This window comes from Mobula hypostoma, chromosome 19 (assembly GCF_963921235.1).
Source record: "Mobula hypostoma chromosome 19, sMobHyp1.1, whole genome shotgun sequence".
Lineage (NCBI taxonomy): Eukaryota > Metazoa > Chordata > Chondrichthyes > Myliobatiformes > Myliobatidae > Mobula > Mobula hypostoma.
Window position 1 is genome coordinate 47,868,848 of NC_086115.1, and position 17,540 is coordinate 47,886,387.

Genomic DNA, 17,540 nt, shown 5'->3' on the forward strand with positions numbered 1-17,540 from the left:
GGCACTTCTTTTTAATAAATATAGTCTTGTAAGCAACTGAATTAAAAACAGATCACTTGGGGAACACTGATATATCAAATTGGTTCTCACGACAAATATAGGATCTGAAATCACAATGCAAAATTACTAACTATCCATTTAGCCAACAAAATGCTTTTACAACCAACTCAATTAAGTTTGACATTATCAAAACTTTCTTACATTTTTTTATCCTAATGTCTGCTGTAGAGCCTTGCGTTACCCTCATCTAAAAGTTTCAAAACACTAGTTTACATTAAATTTTCTACAACAGCACCAGAATGGGATTGTATGAACAATCTTCAACCACAGTGAAATTCACTCTATCTGGTTTAATTTCCTCAATTGTATAATCTTTTACAGGACTATTAACATATCACACATCAATTAAACCAATATTTTTATCTAATAAGTTCACACTAAATTTCTGAGAATAATTATTCCAAATCACAATCTAGTATTAAAACAAAAGTGCAGAAATGATTTGGTATGCATTTAAACACCTGAGCTGTCATTCCTCAACATGTTTCCTTCCTTCCTGAATGTAAGGTAGCATAACCAAATGAGTACAATGAAATACAGTCAAAACAGTGGGCTGCAGAGCAGACACCTCAGGCTAGGGTTTTTATTTGCATCATGAATGACCTCTCTTCCAGTATACGATCAGAAATTTATAAAATTTGAACAAGGCTATAGTTCAAGTACTATATACAGCTCTGGTCGTTATAACAAAGAGCATGATTGCAATGAAGAGGGAATTCACCAGGATGTTATCTACATTGAAACACTTAACAGACTGGTTGGGTGGAGGTGTATCCCCTGAAGTAAAGGAGGCTGAGAGTGGATGAGGTAGAATGTAAGAAATATTTCCCTGTAGTAGTTTTGTCAAAAACGAGAGGGCATAGAGAATTTAGAGAGCTAGGTAGAAAGCTAAGAAGTAGGACCTCCCAGGGAGTAATTTTGGATTGCTACCTGTGCCATGTGCCAATGAGGGTAGAAACAGGATGATCTGGTAGATTAATGCGTGCTGAGAAGCTGGTGCGGGGGGCAGGGCTTCAGATTCTCAGATCATTGGAATCTCTTCTGGAGGAATTCAGACCTGTTCAAAAATGATGGGTAGCACCTGAACCCAAAGGTGAACCAATATTCTCATGGGCTGATGGGGAGGGTTTAAACTGATTTGGCAGGGAGGTAGGAACCAGAGTGAAGAGACTCAGGATAGGATGGATGGTAAAAAAAAACGATAGCCTGCAGTCAGACTGTCAGAAGGCAGGCAGATGATAAGACATAACTACAGCCAGAAGGGATGCAGAATCAAAAAGGGTATCAAATGCAGCACACAAAGTGTTATATCTCAATGCACGAAGTATATGAAATAAGGAGGATGATTTTGGTGCACTATTAACATATTATTAGGTATGACATTGTGGCCATCACTGAATCATGGCTGAAGGATGGATGCAGTTGGGAGCTGAACGTCCAAGGTTACACACTGCACTGGAGGGATAGAAAGGTAGGTAGAGGGGGTGGTGTAGCTCTGCTGGTAAAAAAAAAGGGCATCAAATAAGTATAAAGATGTGACATAGGATCGGAGGATGTCGAGTCCATGTGAGTTGAGTTAAGAAACTGTACGGGTAAAAAGACCTCGATGACAGTTATACACAGCCCCCCTAACAGTAGCTGGGTTGTGGACCACAGATTACAACAGAAAATAGAAAAGACACGTTAGAAGGGCAATATTATGATAGTCATGGAAGATTTCAACATGTAGGTCGATTGGGAAAATCAGGTTGGTAATGTATCTCAAGAGTTTGAGCTTGTTAAATGCCTACAAGATGGCTTTTTAGAGCAGGTTGTTATTGAGTCCACTAGGGGATCGGCTATACTGGAATGGCTGTTATGTAATGAACCGGAGGAGATTAGGGAACTTAAGGTAAAAGAACCTTTAGGAGGTAGTGATCACAATATGATTGAGCTCAACTTGGAATCTGATAGGAAGAAAGGAAAGTCTGACGTAGCAGTATTTCTGTGGAGTAATGGAAATGACAGTGGTATGAGAGAGGAGTTGGCCTAAGTAAATTGGAAGCAGATGCTGGCAGGGATGACAGCAGAGCAGCAAAGGAGTGAATTTCCAGGAAAATTGAGGAATGTGCAGGATAGCAACATACACAAAATATTGGAGTAACTCAGCAGGCCAGGCAGCATCAATGGAAAAGAGTACAGTGTTTTGGACCAAGACCCTTCATCAGTCCTGCTCGCAAACAATATCAATGTGGACAGTAAAAATTTTTTCAAGCCGGCAAACAAATGAAAAACGAAAGATCAGAATTGACACAGGACTACTAGAAAATGAGGCCAGAGAAATATCAGTGGGGACAAGGAGCTGCCAATGAACTAAGTGAGAATTTTCCATCAGTCTTCACTGTGGAAGACTCTAGTAGTGTGCCAGATGTTGAAGGGTGTGAGAGAAGAGAAGTGAGTGCAGTTACTATTACAAGGGAGAAGGTGCTCAAAAAGCTGAAAGACTTAGAGGTACATAAGTCTCACAGACCAGATTAACTGCACCCTAGGGTTCTGAAAGAGCTAACTGTAGAGATTGTGGAGGCATTAATAATAATTTTTCAAAAATCATTGGACATTGGCATGGTGCCAGAGAACTAGAAAATGGCAAATATCACTCCACTCTTTAAGAAAGGAGGAAGGCAGCAGAAAGAAAATTATAGACCAGCTAAGCCTGACCTCAGTAGTTGGGAAGATGTTGGAATTAATTGTTAAGGATGAGGTTATGGAGTGCTTGGTGATACAGGACAAAATAAGATAAAGTCAGCATGGTTTCCTTCAGGATCTTGCCTGATGAACCTGTTGGAATTCTTTGAGGAGATTACATGTAGGAAAGAAAAAAGGGATGCAGTGAATGTTGTATATTTGGACTTATCAGAAGGCCTTTAACAAGGTGCCACACGAGGTTGCTTACTAAGTTAAGAGCCCATGGAATTACAAGAAAGTCACTGGCATGGTTAAAGCATTGGCTGACCAATAGGAGGCAATGAATGGGAATAAAGGGATCCTTGTCTGGTTAGCTGCCAGTGACTAGTGGTGTTTGCGGGAATCTGTGTTGGGACTGCTTCTTTTATACTGTATATCAATGATTTATTGATAGAATAGATGGCTTTGTTGCCAGGTTTGCAGCTGATACAAAGATTGGTGGTGGGGCAGGTAGTACTGAGCAAACAGGTAGGCTGCAGAAGGACTTAGACACAGGTTAGGAGTTTAGACAAGAGAGTGGCAAATGACATACAATGTCCGAAAATGTATGGCCTGCACTTTGGTAAAAGAAATGAACGTGCAGACTATTTTCTAAATGGGGAGAAAATCCAGAAATCTGAGATAGGACTTGGGAATCCTTCTGCAGAACACCCTAAAGGTTAACTTGTAGGTGGATTCGGTGATGAGGAAGGCAAATGCAATGTTAGCATTTATTTTAAAAGGCCTAAATACAAGAACAGGGATGTGATGCTGAAGTATTGTGAACAGTTTTGGGCTCCACATCTAAAATGAGCATTGGAGAGTGTTCAGAGGAATTTCACAAGGATGGCTCCAGGAATGAAAGGGTTATCATACGAGGAATGTGTGATAGCTTTGGGTCTGTACTTGCTGGCATTTTGAAGGATGAGGGGGGATCTCACTGAAACTGTTTAAATGTTTGAAGGCCTAGACAGAGTAGATGTGGAAAGGATGTTTCCCACAATGGGGGGGAGGGGGGTGGAGTCTAGGACAAGAGGGCACAGGCTCAAGACAGCAGGGCATTCATTAAAAACAGAGATGCAGAGAATTTTCTTTAGCTAGAGGGTGGTGTATTTGTGGAATCTTTTACCACCAGGCAGCTGTGGAGGCCAGATTGTTGGGTGTATTTGAGGCAGAGCTTGATGGGTTCTTGATTGGACATTGCATCAAAGGTTATGGGAAGAAAGCCGGGAAGTGGGGCTGTGGAGGATGAAAAAGGATCAGTTATGATTGAATGGCAGAGCAGACTTGATGGGCCAAATGACCCAATTCTGCTCCGATGTCTCATGGTTTCAGGTGAAGGGCAAGAAGATGAAATTTTTAACCTGAGGATACTCGGAATTCAGATCACGTTCGCGGAGCGGGAATGGAGGAAGTGGAGGGCAATGCTTACTATCACTTTATAGAAACATAGAAATCTACAGCGCATTACAGGCCCTTCGACCCACAATGTTGTGCTGACCATGCAACCTACTCTAGAAACCGCCTAAAATTTCCCCATCACATGACCCTCCATTTCTCTAAGCTCCATGTACTTATCTAAGAGTTTCTTAAAAGGTCCCATTTATGAGATTTAAGATATAGAAACTGTAGGCCATATAATGCACTGATGACCCACTTTGTGTTAATTTACCTAGTCAATCCAGTGATATATTTTCATGTTGAAAAGTATATTGATTCCAGTCTTGAATACTCTAAATGACTGGGCAATCACAATAATTTATACTTTTTCTTAAGACTATGTCCAACTCAAGTATTTCACCAAGGAAATAGCTTATCGCATTCCATGCTTTCAATCCATCTTAGGATCTTGCACATTGTATAATATCACTTTTCATTTCTCTAAATTCCAAAAGTGATGGGCTAATCTTATTTAATCACTAATCATAAAACAAACTCTAACCCAGTAATCATTCTAATATAGATAACATACTTCATCTCAGGCAATGGCATCAATTATTTTGCACTGCACCAATGCTTAATCTAGCCAAAACGACTTAAGAGCAGTTACAACACCTCCAATACAATTTCAAACACTGATTTCAACAGGAACTTACTATTAAATCAGAATCACGTCCCATGGAGATGACTGTCCTGTTTACAGTTCTCAGCAGCTTCTCCATTATTATCTGGACATGTCGCTGTGTTGGTCCCTAAGTTAGAAATCAATGCAGTGTATTAATAGAGGCAATGATGGAAACAAGATATATTTATTATCCAAAACTATTTTTATGCCAAGAAATAAAGCATAGTCATAGAAAAGTACAGCATAGAAACAAGTTTTTCGTCCAATCTAGTCCATGCCAAAACTATTTAAGTTACCTACTCCCATTGACCTGCACCAAGACCATAGCCCTCCATACCTCTACCATCCATGTGCCTATCCAAACTTCCCTTAAACATTGAAATTGGACTTGCATGCACCACTTGTGCCGGTAGATCGTTCCACAATCTCACAAACCTCTGAGTACAGAAGTTTCCCCTAATGTTCCCTTTAAACTTTTCACCTTTCACCATTAAGCCATGACCTCTACTTGTAGTCCCACACACCTCAGTGGAAAAAGCCTGCTTACATTTACCTTATCTTTACCCCTCAAAATTTTGAAAACTTCTGTTAAACTTCCTCTCAATCTTCTACATTTTAAGGAAAAAAGTCCTAACCTATTCAATCATTCCTTATAATTCAGGTCCTGCAGACACAGCAACATCCTTGTAAATTTTCTCTGTACTCTTTCATCCTTATTTACATCTTTCTTGTAGGTAGGTAAAACTGCACATAATAGTCCAAATTAGGGCTCACCAACGTTTTATAAATTTCAACATAACATCCCATCTCCTGTATTCAATACTTTGATTTATGAAGGCCAATGTGCCAAAAGCTTTCTTTATGAACCTTATCTACCTGTGACACCACTTTCAACAAATTATGGACCTGTATTCCCAGATCCCTTTGTCCTTTGTTCTACCACACTCCTTAATGCTCAACCATTCACTGTACAAGAACTACCCCGGTTGGTCGCACTGAAGTGCAACAGCTCGTGCCTGTCTGCATTAAGTTCCATCTGCCATTTTTCCAGCTGATTCAGATCCCTCTGCAAGGCATGATAGCCTACCTCACTATCCACTACACCCCCAAGCTTGGCGTCATCTAGAAATTTTCTGATCTGGTTAACCACATTATCATCCAAATCGTTGATACAGATGACAAATAATAACGGACCCAGCACCGTACCCTGCGGCACTCCACTAGTCACAGGCATCCATTCAGAGGCAACTATCTACTACCACTCTCTGGCTTCTCCCACAAAGCCAACGTCTAATCCAATTTATTAGCTCATCTTGAATGCTGAGCAACTGAACCTTTTTGGCCAACCTCCCAAGCAAATCCTTGTCAAATGCCTTGCTAAAGCCCATGTAGATAACATCCACTGCTTTGCTTTCATCAACTTTCCTGGTAAATTCTTCAAAAAACTCTGTTTGGTTAGACATGCCTTACCTCGCACGAAGCCATGCTGACTATCCTTAATCAGTCCATGTCTGTCCAATTACTTATACATCCAGTCACCTTCCAATAACTTTCCCACTACTGATGTCAGATTCACCGGCCTATAATTTCCTGGTTTATGTTGAGAATCTTTTTTAAACAGCAGAACAACATTGGCTATCATCCAATCCTCTGATACCTCCTCTGTCACTAAGGATGATTGCTAGGGCTCCAGCAATTTCTGCACTTGCCTCCCGTAGGGTCGGAGGGAACACCTGGTCAGGCCCTGCGGATTTATCCACCCTGGTTTGCCTCAGGACAGCAAACACCTCCTCCTCTGTAATCTGCATAGGGTCCATGAAGTTGATGCCGCTTTGCCTCACTTCTATAGACTCTGGGTCCGTCTCCTGAGTAAATACAGATGCAAAAAATTTATTTAAGATCTCCCCCATCTCTTTTGGCTCCAGACATGGATTATCATTCTGATCTTCCAGAGGACCAATCTTGTCCCTTGCATCCTTTTGCTCTGAACATACCTGAAGAATTTCTTAGGATTTTCTTTCACCTTCTCTACTTGAGCAACCTCATGCCTTCTTTTAGAACCTCCTGAGTTCTTTTAAAGTTTTCTCTTGCACTTCTTATACTCCTTAAGCACCTCATTTATTTCAACCTGCCCATACCTTCTATGCACCTCGTTTTTTATCTTAAGCAGGGCCTCAATATCGCTTGAAAACCAAGGTTCCCTACACTTGTTATCTTTATCTTTTACTCTGACAGACACATACAAGCTTCGTATTTTCAAAATTTCATTTTTGAAGGCCTCGCACTTACCAAGTACACCTTACCAGTAGACAACTTGACCCAACCACACTTGCCAGATCATTTCCGATACCATCAAAATTGGTCTTTCTTCAATTTAGAATCTGAACTCGAAGATCAGTCCCATCTTTTTGCATAATTACTTTGAAACTAATAGCGTTGTGGTCACTGGATACAAAGTGTTTCCCAACACAAACTTCTGTCACCTGCCCTGTCTCATTCCCTAGAAGGTCAAGTGTCACACACTTTCTCATTGGGAGCTCTTTGTACTAATTAAGGAAACTGTTTGACAAACACATTTGACAAATTCTATCCCATCTAGTCCTCTTATAGTATGGGAGTCCCAGTCAATATGTGGAAAATTAAAATCACCTACTATAAAAACCTTATATTTCTTGCAACAGTCTGCAATCTCTCTACAAATTAATTCCACTAATTCCCGTGGACCCTTTGGTGGTCTGTAATATAGCCCCTTTAACGTGGTCATACCCTTCTTATTTCTCTGTTCCTCGCTAGACAAGTTCTCCAGCCTGTCTTGAATACTGCCGTGACATTTTCCCTTACTAGTAACACCACTCCACCTCCATTAATCCCTCCTGCTCTGTTGGTTCCAAAACGACGGAACTCTGGAATATTGTACTGCCAGTCCTGCCCCTCCTGCAACCAAGTCTCACTAATGGCTACAATATCATAATTCCAGGTGTTGATCCATGCCCTGAGCTCATCCGCCTTTTGTACAATATTTCTTCCATTGAAGTATACGCAGCTCAAGACACTAGTTGCACTATGCTCAACCTTTTGATTCCTGGTTGTCTGAGGTCTGTCCAACATCTGTCTCCACAACCTTTCTACTAACTGGTCTGGCACTCTGGTTCCAATTCCATTTAATTGCACTCACATTCCAAATAGCATTACAGTAATGCCAATGCCTCAAGTAGAGTTTGCAGGATCAGATGCAAAAAGCTGTGAATAATAAGTTTGCTGGTAAGAAATTTCATGCCAAACACTACTTTTGAAGTTAATAGCAAAGAAGCAGATTAAATCATTAATTAGTCAAAAAAAATTATTTTATGTGAATCACTTTGAAAGCATTAATATAATGACTTAGAAACCAGAAACCATATAATCAAACCCTAGCTCATAATGGAGCATAAAGGCTACATACTAAATGAAAGTGAATCAACTTTTGCTCCAAAAGCTCCATCAATGCACACAGTTTGCTGTTCCTATAAGGAGACTCAGTGTTCGATGTTCTTTTTATTCTTTCCACTTGAAATAGTAAACTCCAAACAAAAATTGAAATGTTGCATTCTTGATTTTTTTAACAGTAACAATGGTGATTGGATAGTGATATTCAGTCTTTGAATAAATTTCATCCTTTACATTGGATTTAGATAGCAGCTGTGAAAATAAAGTATTAATAAATGTTTCACTAAAGGCAAAACCATAACTTTTACCTATCCACTGAAAACAAATAATTAAATTTGTAATTGGGCATTTCTCTTCTAACTACATACCATAAGCAGTTACAATAAACAAATGTTACATAACCCTCATCAAATCAACCCCATCTTATCCAGATGTACAGTTTGATCACCCCCATTAAAATTTCTGTTACTGTGAATAGCTAAGCGAGTAAAAGATGAACTGATTTCCAAAAGGCATAAAGTTAAAGATGACACATTTCTTTAATATTTTAAGAAAACTTCTTTATTTCGATCTTTTACAGTTTCACAATAACAAAAAGGAAAAGAGCCTAAAGCAAAAGTTGGGCACCCTGCATGGCAGCAGGTAGTAAAACCCCCTTTGGCAAGTATCACAGCTTGTAAGCACTTTTTCTGCCAGCTAAGTCTTTCAATTCTTGTCTGGGGGATTTTCTCCCATTCTTCCTTGCAGAAGGCTTCTAGTTCTGTGAGATTCTTGGGACATCTTGCATGCACTGTTCTTTTGAGGTCTATCCACAGATTCTCAATGATGTTTAGGTCAGGGGACTGTGAAGGCCATGGAAAAACCTTCAGCTTGCACCTCTGGAGGTAGTCCATTGCTCATTGCAGCCAGAAAGTTCTATTCAAAAAGTTCAAAGGAACATCTAAACAAGCCTGATGCATTTTGGAAACAAGTCCTGTGGACTGATGAAGTTAAAATAGAACTTCTTGGCTGCAATGAGCAAAGGTATGTTTGGAGAAAAAAGGGTGCAGAATTTTATGAAAAGAACACCTCTCCAACTGTTAAGCACGGGGGTGGATCGATCATGTTTTGGGCTTGTGTTGCAGCCAGTGGCATGGGGAACATATACTGGCAGAGGGAAGAATGAATTCAATTAAATAATAGAAAATTCTGGAAGCAAACATCACACCGTCTGTAAGAAAGATGAAGATGAAAAGAGGATGGCTTCTACAACAGGATAATGATCCTAAACACACCTCAAAATCCACAATGGACTACCTCAAGAGGCGCAAGCTGAAGGTTTTGCCATGGCCCTCACCCTCCCCTGACCAAAACATCATCAAGAATCTGTGGATAGACCTCAAAAGAGCAGTGCATGCAAGTCGGCCCAAGAATCTCATAGAACTAGAAGCCTTTTGCAAGGAAGAATGGGCGAAAATCCCCCAAACTAGAATTGAAAGGCTCTTAGCTAGCCACCAGAAGCGCTTACAAGCTGTGATACTTGCCAAAGGGGGTGTTACTAAGTACTGCCATGCAGGGTACCCAAATTTTTGCTTCAGGCCCTTTTCCTTTTTTGTTATTTTGAAACTGTAAAAGATAGAAATAAAAAAGTAATCTTGCTTAAAATATTAAAGAAATGTGTCATTTTTAACTTTATGCCTTTTGGAAATCAATTCATCTTTTACTCGCTTAGCTATTCACAGTAACAGAAATTTTGACCAGGGGTGCCCAAACTTTTGCATGCTACTGTATAATTCGCTTTATTACAGGAGGAGTTGTGACCAACTTGAACAAATTTAAATCATCAACAAACAGTTAATTCTCTACATCAGCTCCAAGAGTAATTACTAAATGCAGCAGGTGAAGGTGGAGGCTATGGATGCTTGCAAAGAGACTCTGTAATGATCTCCCAGCTAAGTAATGGCAGCTCTTGGTTTCAACACGTATTGATGACAAAGGAACTATTGACCCCACATGATTTCCAGACACTTGATTTTGAAATTGTGAACAAGGAATACCACAACATCCAACCTGTCGATTCGAAAAAATTTGAAGTTGAGGTATTTAGTGAAAGTCTTGGAAGTTGCACTGGAGTTCCAATACTAATTTTCAAATTAGCTTTGCAACATTGTCAATTCCACTGCCTTAGAGCAGAATAATAAGACTGAAATGCAAAGCCTTGTGTCAGTCTGTTATTTGTCTTCTTTGAATGGCTGGTTTCAACCAGCAAATAGAAATTATTTCTCTTGGTCACTGAAGATCCTCACTGTGAGCCAGATGGAAGCCTGACGATCAAGACTCTGGAGAGGTTTCTCATCAAGTTTTTCTGCCAAACAGCATAAGCACAGTGAATAACAAAGAATGCTAAAAGTACACTGTCCCTGTCCTTTTTTTTATAGGAACTTGGGAATTTCCCAGTCAGGCCTAACACTTTCCTTCTTTTGATGGCTACCAGAACTTTATTTTACTCCTTCAAAATACACACCAGCAAAATTGAAGTCCATATTTAGCTCTGATGCCTTTACGTTCTTTACACATGTCCCTCAATGCACAATAATTAACTTCTGAGTTATTTATTAATCATGCATTGATCGACTGAACCCTGGTGTGTTGACAGGAAGGCCATCATTGCACCACCATCAAGAAACTAGAGAAAGTTCTTAGCTTTGCAATTCGATTGTATGTTAATTATAGACCTGACAGAAATTGCGAAATTAAATATAAATAGGCATTCATGATCTTAATGATCAGTGAATGATCTCGAACAAAAATAAAACATTTCACATCAGCTATACAACAGGTAAGAGGAATATAAAGGTGAGATAATTATTCAACAAGATAAATAAAATGCTCTACAATTATTTTATATAATTCTGAAATTATATTTAAAGGTTGTTGAATACTCAGTTACAAAGTCCAACCAAATAGATTGAACATCAGTTTTAAGAAAACTGAGAATCTATTAATTTCTATTCTGCAAGGCTTCTTGATGGTAAACTCTAGGAAATGCTGCCATGATGCCCACATGTTTATGCCAAAACATTAATGAATTTTCTTAAACAAAATTAGATGCTCTATTATTGTTGCAAAAATATAATTGAAGAAAACCACTGGCACAATAAGACAACCAAATAAGAAAGATAATAGCCAATTATAATAGAGAACACCAAATGAGAGATAAATATAGTGGCTTCTGGTTAATTGGGACACGAAGGACTACAACATTTTGGCCCAATTAAGCGACTGCCCCAATTACCCAAAGTTTCACAGAAATAGTTATAAAGGTATCCAAAACGAAGAAAACCTGAATAACAAATTATGTATTTAAATGAAAAACAGAACAAATCAGAACACCATCAATACAACTACAGTACTATAAAACTGTATTAGTTCCCTATAGTTATCAATGAAAGAATTATGTTCCTGAGTGCTTCTGATTGACTGCAAATGAACAAATCAGTACAGACACCTAGGACAGATAATGGACTGCCTTCGTATAATACTTTAGACAATTGCATTCTCCAAATCTTTATTTTCATTGTAGCATTTAAGATAATTATTGAGTCCTTCAAATTCTTTGTAATCCCTAATTGTTCAAACAGTATATTAATTTCATTTTCACTCCTCACCATTTCTGGCATTCCAAGCTTCCCCATCTGAAACCACAATGACCAAAAAAATTCTGAATTGCCTTATGGCTTATTTCTCGCCAATGATCAGTGACAAAAATCGCTGCTTGTTGAACACAGAAACATGCAACTGATGGTAATTAAAAACTGTTCTGTGTAAGAACAGTGAAGTGTCTAACAGCCACACAAGTGCACGCAACCGACGCTAGTTAGGAAATGGTCAGCAACAGTTTCCTGTTCCAGTTAATCTCCATAGTGCCCCAAATAAATGAAAGGAATCCTTACTATTTTCTCAATTAATTTTTTGTTCTTTAACAGTTGTCCCAATTAAGCAGCTGGCCCTATTAACCGATTGCCCAATTAACCGGAATCCATTACACGTTTGTGAAAGTCATAATCAGATTAAGTGCACAACAAATATGAAAACCAGATATAAAAAGACGTAACAGGCAGCTCAAATGAAAAGTTATATTTAACAAATATTTGTGGAATCAAAATTCAAAGTTAAAAGTAAATTTATTATCAAAGTACATACAGTGGATGCAAAAGTTTGGGCACCCCGGTCAAAATGTCTGTTACTGTGAATAGTTAAGTGAGTATGTAGAAGATGAACTAATCTCCAAAAGTCATTAAGTTAAAGATTAAACATTTCTTTCAACATTTTAAACAAGATTACTGTATTATTTGTTTTGTACAATTTTAGAATGTAAAAAGGAGCACCATGCAAACGTTTGGGCACCCCAAGAGATTTGAGCTCTCAGATAACTTTTACCAAGGTCTCAGACCTTAATTAGCTTGTTAGGACTATGGCTTGTTCAGTCATCGTTACGAAGGGCCAGGTGATGCAAATTTCAAAACTTTATAAATACACTGACTCCTCAAACCTTGGCCCAACAATCAGCAGCCATGGGCTCCTCTAAGCAGCTGCCTAGCACTCTGAAAATTAAAATAAATGATGCCCACAAAGCAGGAGAAGGCTATAAGAAGATAGCAAAGTGTTTTCAGGTAGCCGTTTCCTCAGTTCGTAATCTAATTAAGAAATGGCAGTTAACAGGAACAGTGGAGGTCAAGTTGAGGTCTGGAAGACCACGAAAACTTTCTGAGAGAACTGTTCATAGGATTGCTAGAAAGGCAAATCAAAACCCCCGTTTGACTGCAAAAGACCTTCAGGAAGATTTAGCAGACTCTGGAGTGGTGGTGCATTGTTCTACTGTGCAGCGACACCTGCACAAATATGACCTTCATGGAAGAGTCATCATCAGAAGAAAGCCCTTCCTGCGTCTTCACCACAAAATTCAGCGTCACAAGTTTGCAAAGGAACCTCTAAACAAGCCTGACGCATTTTGGAAACAAGTCCTGTGGACTGATGAAGTTAAAATAGAGCTTTTTGGCTGCAATGAGCAAAAGTATGTTTGGAGGAAAAAAGGGTGCAGAATTTCATGAAAAGAACACCTCTCCAACTGTTAAGCACGAGGGTGGAACGATCATGCTTTGGGCTTGTGTTGCAGCCACTGGTAAGGGGAACATTTCACTGGTAGAGGGAAGAATGAATTCAATTAAATACCAGCAAATTCTGGAAGCAAACATCACACCATCTGTAAAAATGCTGAAGATGAAAAGAAGATGGCTTCTACAACAGGATAATGATCCTAAACACACTTCAAAATCCACAATGGACTACATCAAGAGGCGCAAGCTGAAGGTTTTGCCATGGCCCTCACAGTCCCCTTACCAAAACATCATCAAAAATCTGCTGATAGACTTCAAAAGAGCAGTGCATGCAAGTCGGCCCAAGAATCTCACAGAACTGGAAGCCTTTTGCAAGGAATAATGGGCTAAAATCCCCCAAACAAGAATTGAAAGACTCTTAGCTGGCTACAGAAAGCATTTACATAGAAACGTAGAAAACCTACAGCACAATACAGGCCCTTCGGCCCACAAAGTTGTGCCGAACATGTCCCTACCTTAGAAAATCCTAGGCTTACCCATAGCCCTCTATTTTTCTAAGCTCCATGTACATATCCAAGTTGTGATACTTGCCAAAGGGGCTGTTACTAAGTACTGACCGTGGAGGGTGCCCAAACTTTTGCTTCGGGCCCTTTTCCTTTTTTGTTATTTTGAAACTGTAAAAGATGGAAATAAAAAAGTACTCTTGCTTAAAATATTAAAGGAGTGTGTCATCTTTAACTTTATACCTTTTGTAAATCAAGTTATCTTTTCCTTGCTTAGCTATTCTTGCAGGAAAGTTTGCTAGTGCTGCTTGGGGGGGGGTTTAAACTAAATTTGCAGGGGGCCGGGATCCAGAATGTGAGAGAGGATAGCGAGATGAAGTATAAAGGACAGGTGGGGACTACACAGTTCCGGAATATTAAGTGTGAAGTAGAGAAAGGTGAGGCGGAACGAGTGATAAGGAGGATACATGTGCAGAGGGATAGTCTGACGAAGCAGGGAGTTAAATGTGCAGAAAGAGTAAGTAAATTTAAGAAGGACAACAAAATTCAAGGGGCGTATAGCCCGGTGAGAGTTCGGGGAGCTGGGTTATGCACAATAACCAGCGATTTAAACAGAGAGAGGAGAAATGGGTTAAAAATTCTATATCTGAATGCACGAAGTGTCAGAAATAAGGCGGATGAGCTTGAAGCTCAGGTGCGAATGGGTAACTATGATGTTGTTGGGATAACGGAGACATGGCTGCAGGGGGATCAGACCTGGGAATTGAATGTACAAGGGTATACGTGCTATCGAAGGGACAGAAAGGTGGGCAGAGGGGGTGGGGTGGCCCTGTTGGTGAGGAATGAGATTCAGTCCCTTGCAAGGGGGACATAGAATCAGCAGAAGTAGAGTCACTGTGGATAGAACTGAGGAACAGTAAGGGCAAAAAGACCCTAATAGGTGTTATCTACAGGCCCCCAAACAGTAGCATGGATATTGGGTGCAAGTTGAATAGGGAGTTAACAATGGCATGTGTTAAAGGAAATGTCGCAGTAGTTATGGGGGATTTCAACATGCAGGTGAACTGGGAAAATCAGGTTGGTACTGGACCCCAGGATAGAGAGTTTGTAGAGTGCCTACGGGATGCATTTTTGGAGCAGATTGTACGAGAGCCGACCAGGGATAAGGCTATTCCGGATTTAGTGTTGTGCAATAAACAGGATTTGATAAGTGATCTTGAAGTAAAGGAGCCGTTAGGAGGTAGTGACCATAATATGATAAGTTTTTATCTGCAAGTTGAGAGGGATAAGGGCAGATCAGAAGTGTCAGTATTGCTGTTGAACAAAGGAGACTATGGAGCCATGAGGGAGGAGCTGGCCAAAGTTGACTGGTCGGATATCCTAGCAGAAAAGACAGTGGAAGAGCAATGGCAGGTATTCTTGGGAAAAATGCACAAGGTGCAAAATCAGTTCATCGCCCGGAGAAGGAAGATTCAAAGGGGGGAAAGTGGACACAGTGGTTGACAAAGGAAGTCAGAGATAGCATAGCATTAAAAAAGAAGTATAACAGAGCTAAGGTGAGTGGGAAGACGGATGATTGGGAAATTTTGAAGGAGCAACAGAACTTAACTAAAAAGGCTATACGGGGAGAAAAAATGAGGTATGAACGCAAGCTAGCTAGGAATATAAAGGAGGATAGCTAAAGTTTTTTTTAGGTATGTGAAAAGAAGGAAGATAGTTAACAACAATGTTGGGCCCTTGAAGAATGAATTGGGAGAAATTGTTATGGGAAACAGAGAAATGCCAGACGAATTTAATAAGTACTTTGGATCTGTCTTCACTAGGGAAGACACAAGCAATCTCCCAGATGTATGGATGGACCAAGGACATAGGGTAACAGAGGAACTGAAACAGATTGACATTAGGAAGGAAACGGTGATGAGTAGACTGATGGGACTGAAGGCTAACAAATCCCCAGGTCCAGATGGTCTGCATCCTAGGGTACTAAAGGAGGTGGCTCTGGAAATTGCAGGTGCATTGGTGATCATTTTCCAACGTTCCTTAGATTCAGGATCAGTTCCTGAGGATTGGCGAATGGCTAATGTTATCCCACTTTTTAAGAAAGGAGGGAGGGAGAAAAGAGAGAACTATCGCCCTGTTAGCCTAACATCAGTAGTGGGGAAGATGCTAGAGTCCATTATTAAAGATGAACTAGCGGCATATCTTGATAGCAGTGATAAGATTGGGCCGAGCCAGCATGGATTTACCAAGGGCAAATCATGCTTGACTCACCTATTGGAGTTATTCGAGGATGTAACCAGGAAGATAGACGCGGGAGATCCAGTGGATGTGGTGTACCTTGACTTTCAGAAGGCATTTGATAAGTTACCACATAGGAGATTGATGGGTAAAATCAGAGCTCATGGCATTTGGGGGAGGATATTGACATGGATAGAAAACTGGTTGGCAGATAGAAAGCAAAGGGTAGCAGTGAATGGGTGTTTCTCGGAATGGCAGATGGTGACTAGTGGGCTGCCACAGGGATCGGTATTGGGACCACAGCTGTTTACGATTTACGTCAATGATTTAGAGGAAGGCATTGTGAATAACATCAGCAAGTTTGCTGATGATACTAAGCTGGGTGGCAGTGTGACATGTGATGAGGATGTTAGGAGAATTCAAGGTGACTTGGATAGGCTGGGCGAGTGGGCGGAAACTTGGCAGATGGCGTTTAATGTGAATAAGTGTGAGGTTATTCACTTTGGGAGCAAGAACAGGAAGGCAGATTATTATCTGAACGGTGTGGAGTTAGGTAAGGGAGAAATACAAAGAGATCTAGGAGTACTTGTTCATCAGTCTCTGAAGGTGAATGAGCAAGTGCAGCAGGCAGTGAAGAAGGCTAATGGAATGTTGGCCTTTATTACAAAGGGAATTGAGTACAAGAGCAAGGAAATCCTTTTGCATTTGTACAGGGCCCTGGTGAGACCACACCTGAGTATTGTGTGCAGTTTTGGTCTCCAGGGTCAAGGAAGGAGATCCTGGCTGCGGAGGAGGTGCAGCGTAGGTTCACTAGGTTAATTCCTGGGATGTCCGGACTGTCTTACGCAGAGAGGTTACAGAGACTGGGCTTGTACACGCTGGAATTAAGGAGATTGAGGGGGGATCTGATTGAGACTAATAAGATTATTAAGGGATTGGACAAGATAGAGGCAGGAAATATGTTCCAGATGCTGGGAGAGTCCAGTACCAGAGGGCATGGTTTAAAAATAAGGGGTAGGTCATTTAGGACAGAGTTGAGGAGGAACTTCTTCTCCCAGAGAGTTGTGGAGGTGTGGAACGCGCTGCCTCAGAAGGCAGTGGAGGCCAATTCTCTGGATGCTTTCATAAGACCATAAGACAAAGGAGCAGAAGTAGGCCAATCAGCCCAACGAGTCTGCTCCGCCATTTTATCATGAGCTGATCCATTCTCCTATTTAGTCCCACTCCCCCGCCTTCTCACCATAACCTTTGATGCCCTGGCTACTCAGATACCTATCAATCTCTGCCTTAAATACACCCAATGACTTGGCCTCCACTGCTGCCCATGGCAACAAATTCCATAGATTCACCACCCTCTGACTAAAAAAAATTTCTTCGCATTTCTGTTCTGAATGGGCGCCCTTCAATCCTTAAGTCATGCCCTCTCGTACTAGAATCCCCCACCATGGG

The 17,540-nt window shown here is 40.5% G+C and overlaps 1 protein-coding gene across 3 annotated transcripts in view; it reads right to left on the bottom strand.

The window, feature by feature from the left end:
* The window catches only part of dock1 (dedicator of cytokinesis 1), a 575,517-nt gene that overhangs the window by 355,955 nt on the left and 202,022 nt on the right, over positions 1–17,540 (bottom strand). For 2 of the 3 annotated variants that reach the window (XM_063071820.1, XM_063071822.1), the window contains 2 exons: positions 6,538–6,693; positions 4,860–4,955 (listed from right to left, as the gene is read on the bottom strand). In XM_063071820.1, coding sequence (XP_062927890.1) covers positions 4,860–4,955; positions 6,538–6,693 — 252 coding nt within the window. The remainder of the gene's footprint in view (positions 1–4,859; positions 4,956–6,537; positions 6,694–17,540) is intronic. The other variant, XM_063071821.1, reaches the window with a different exon arrangement.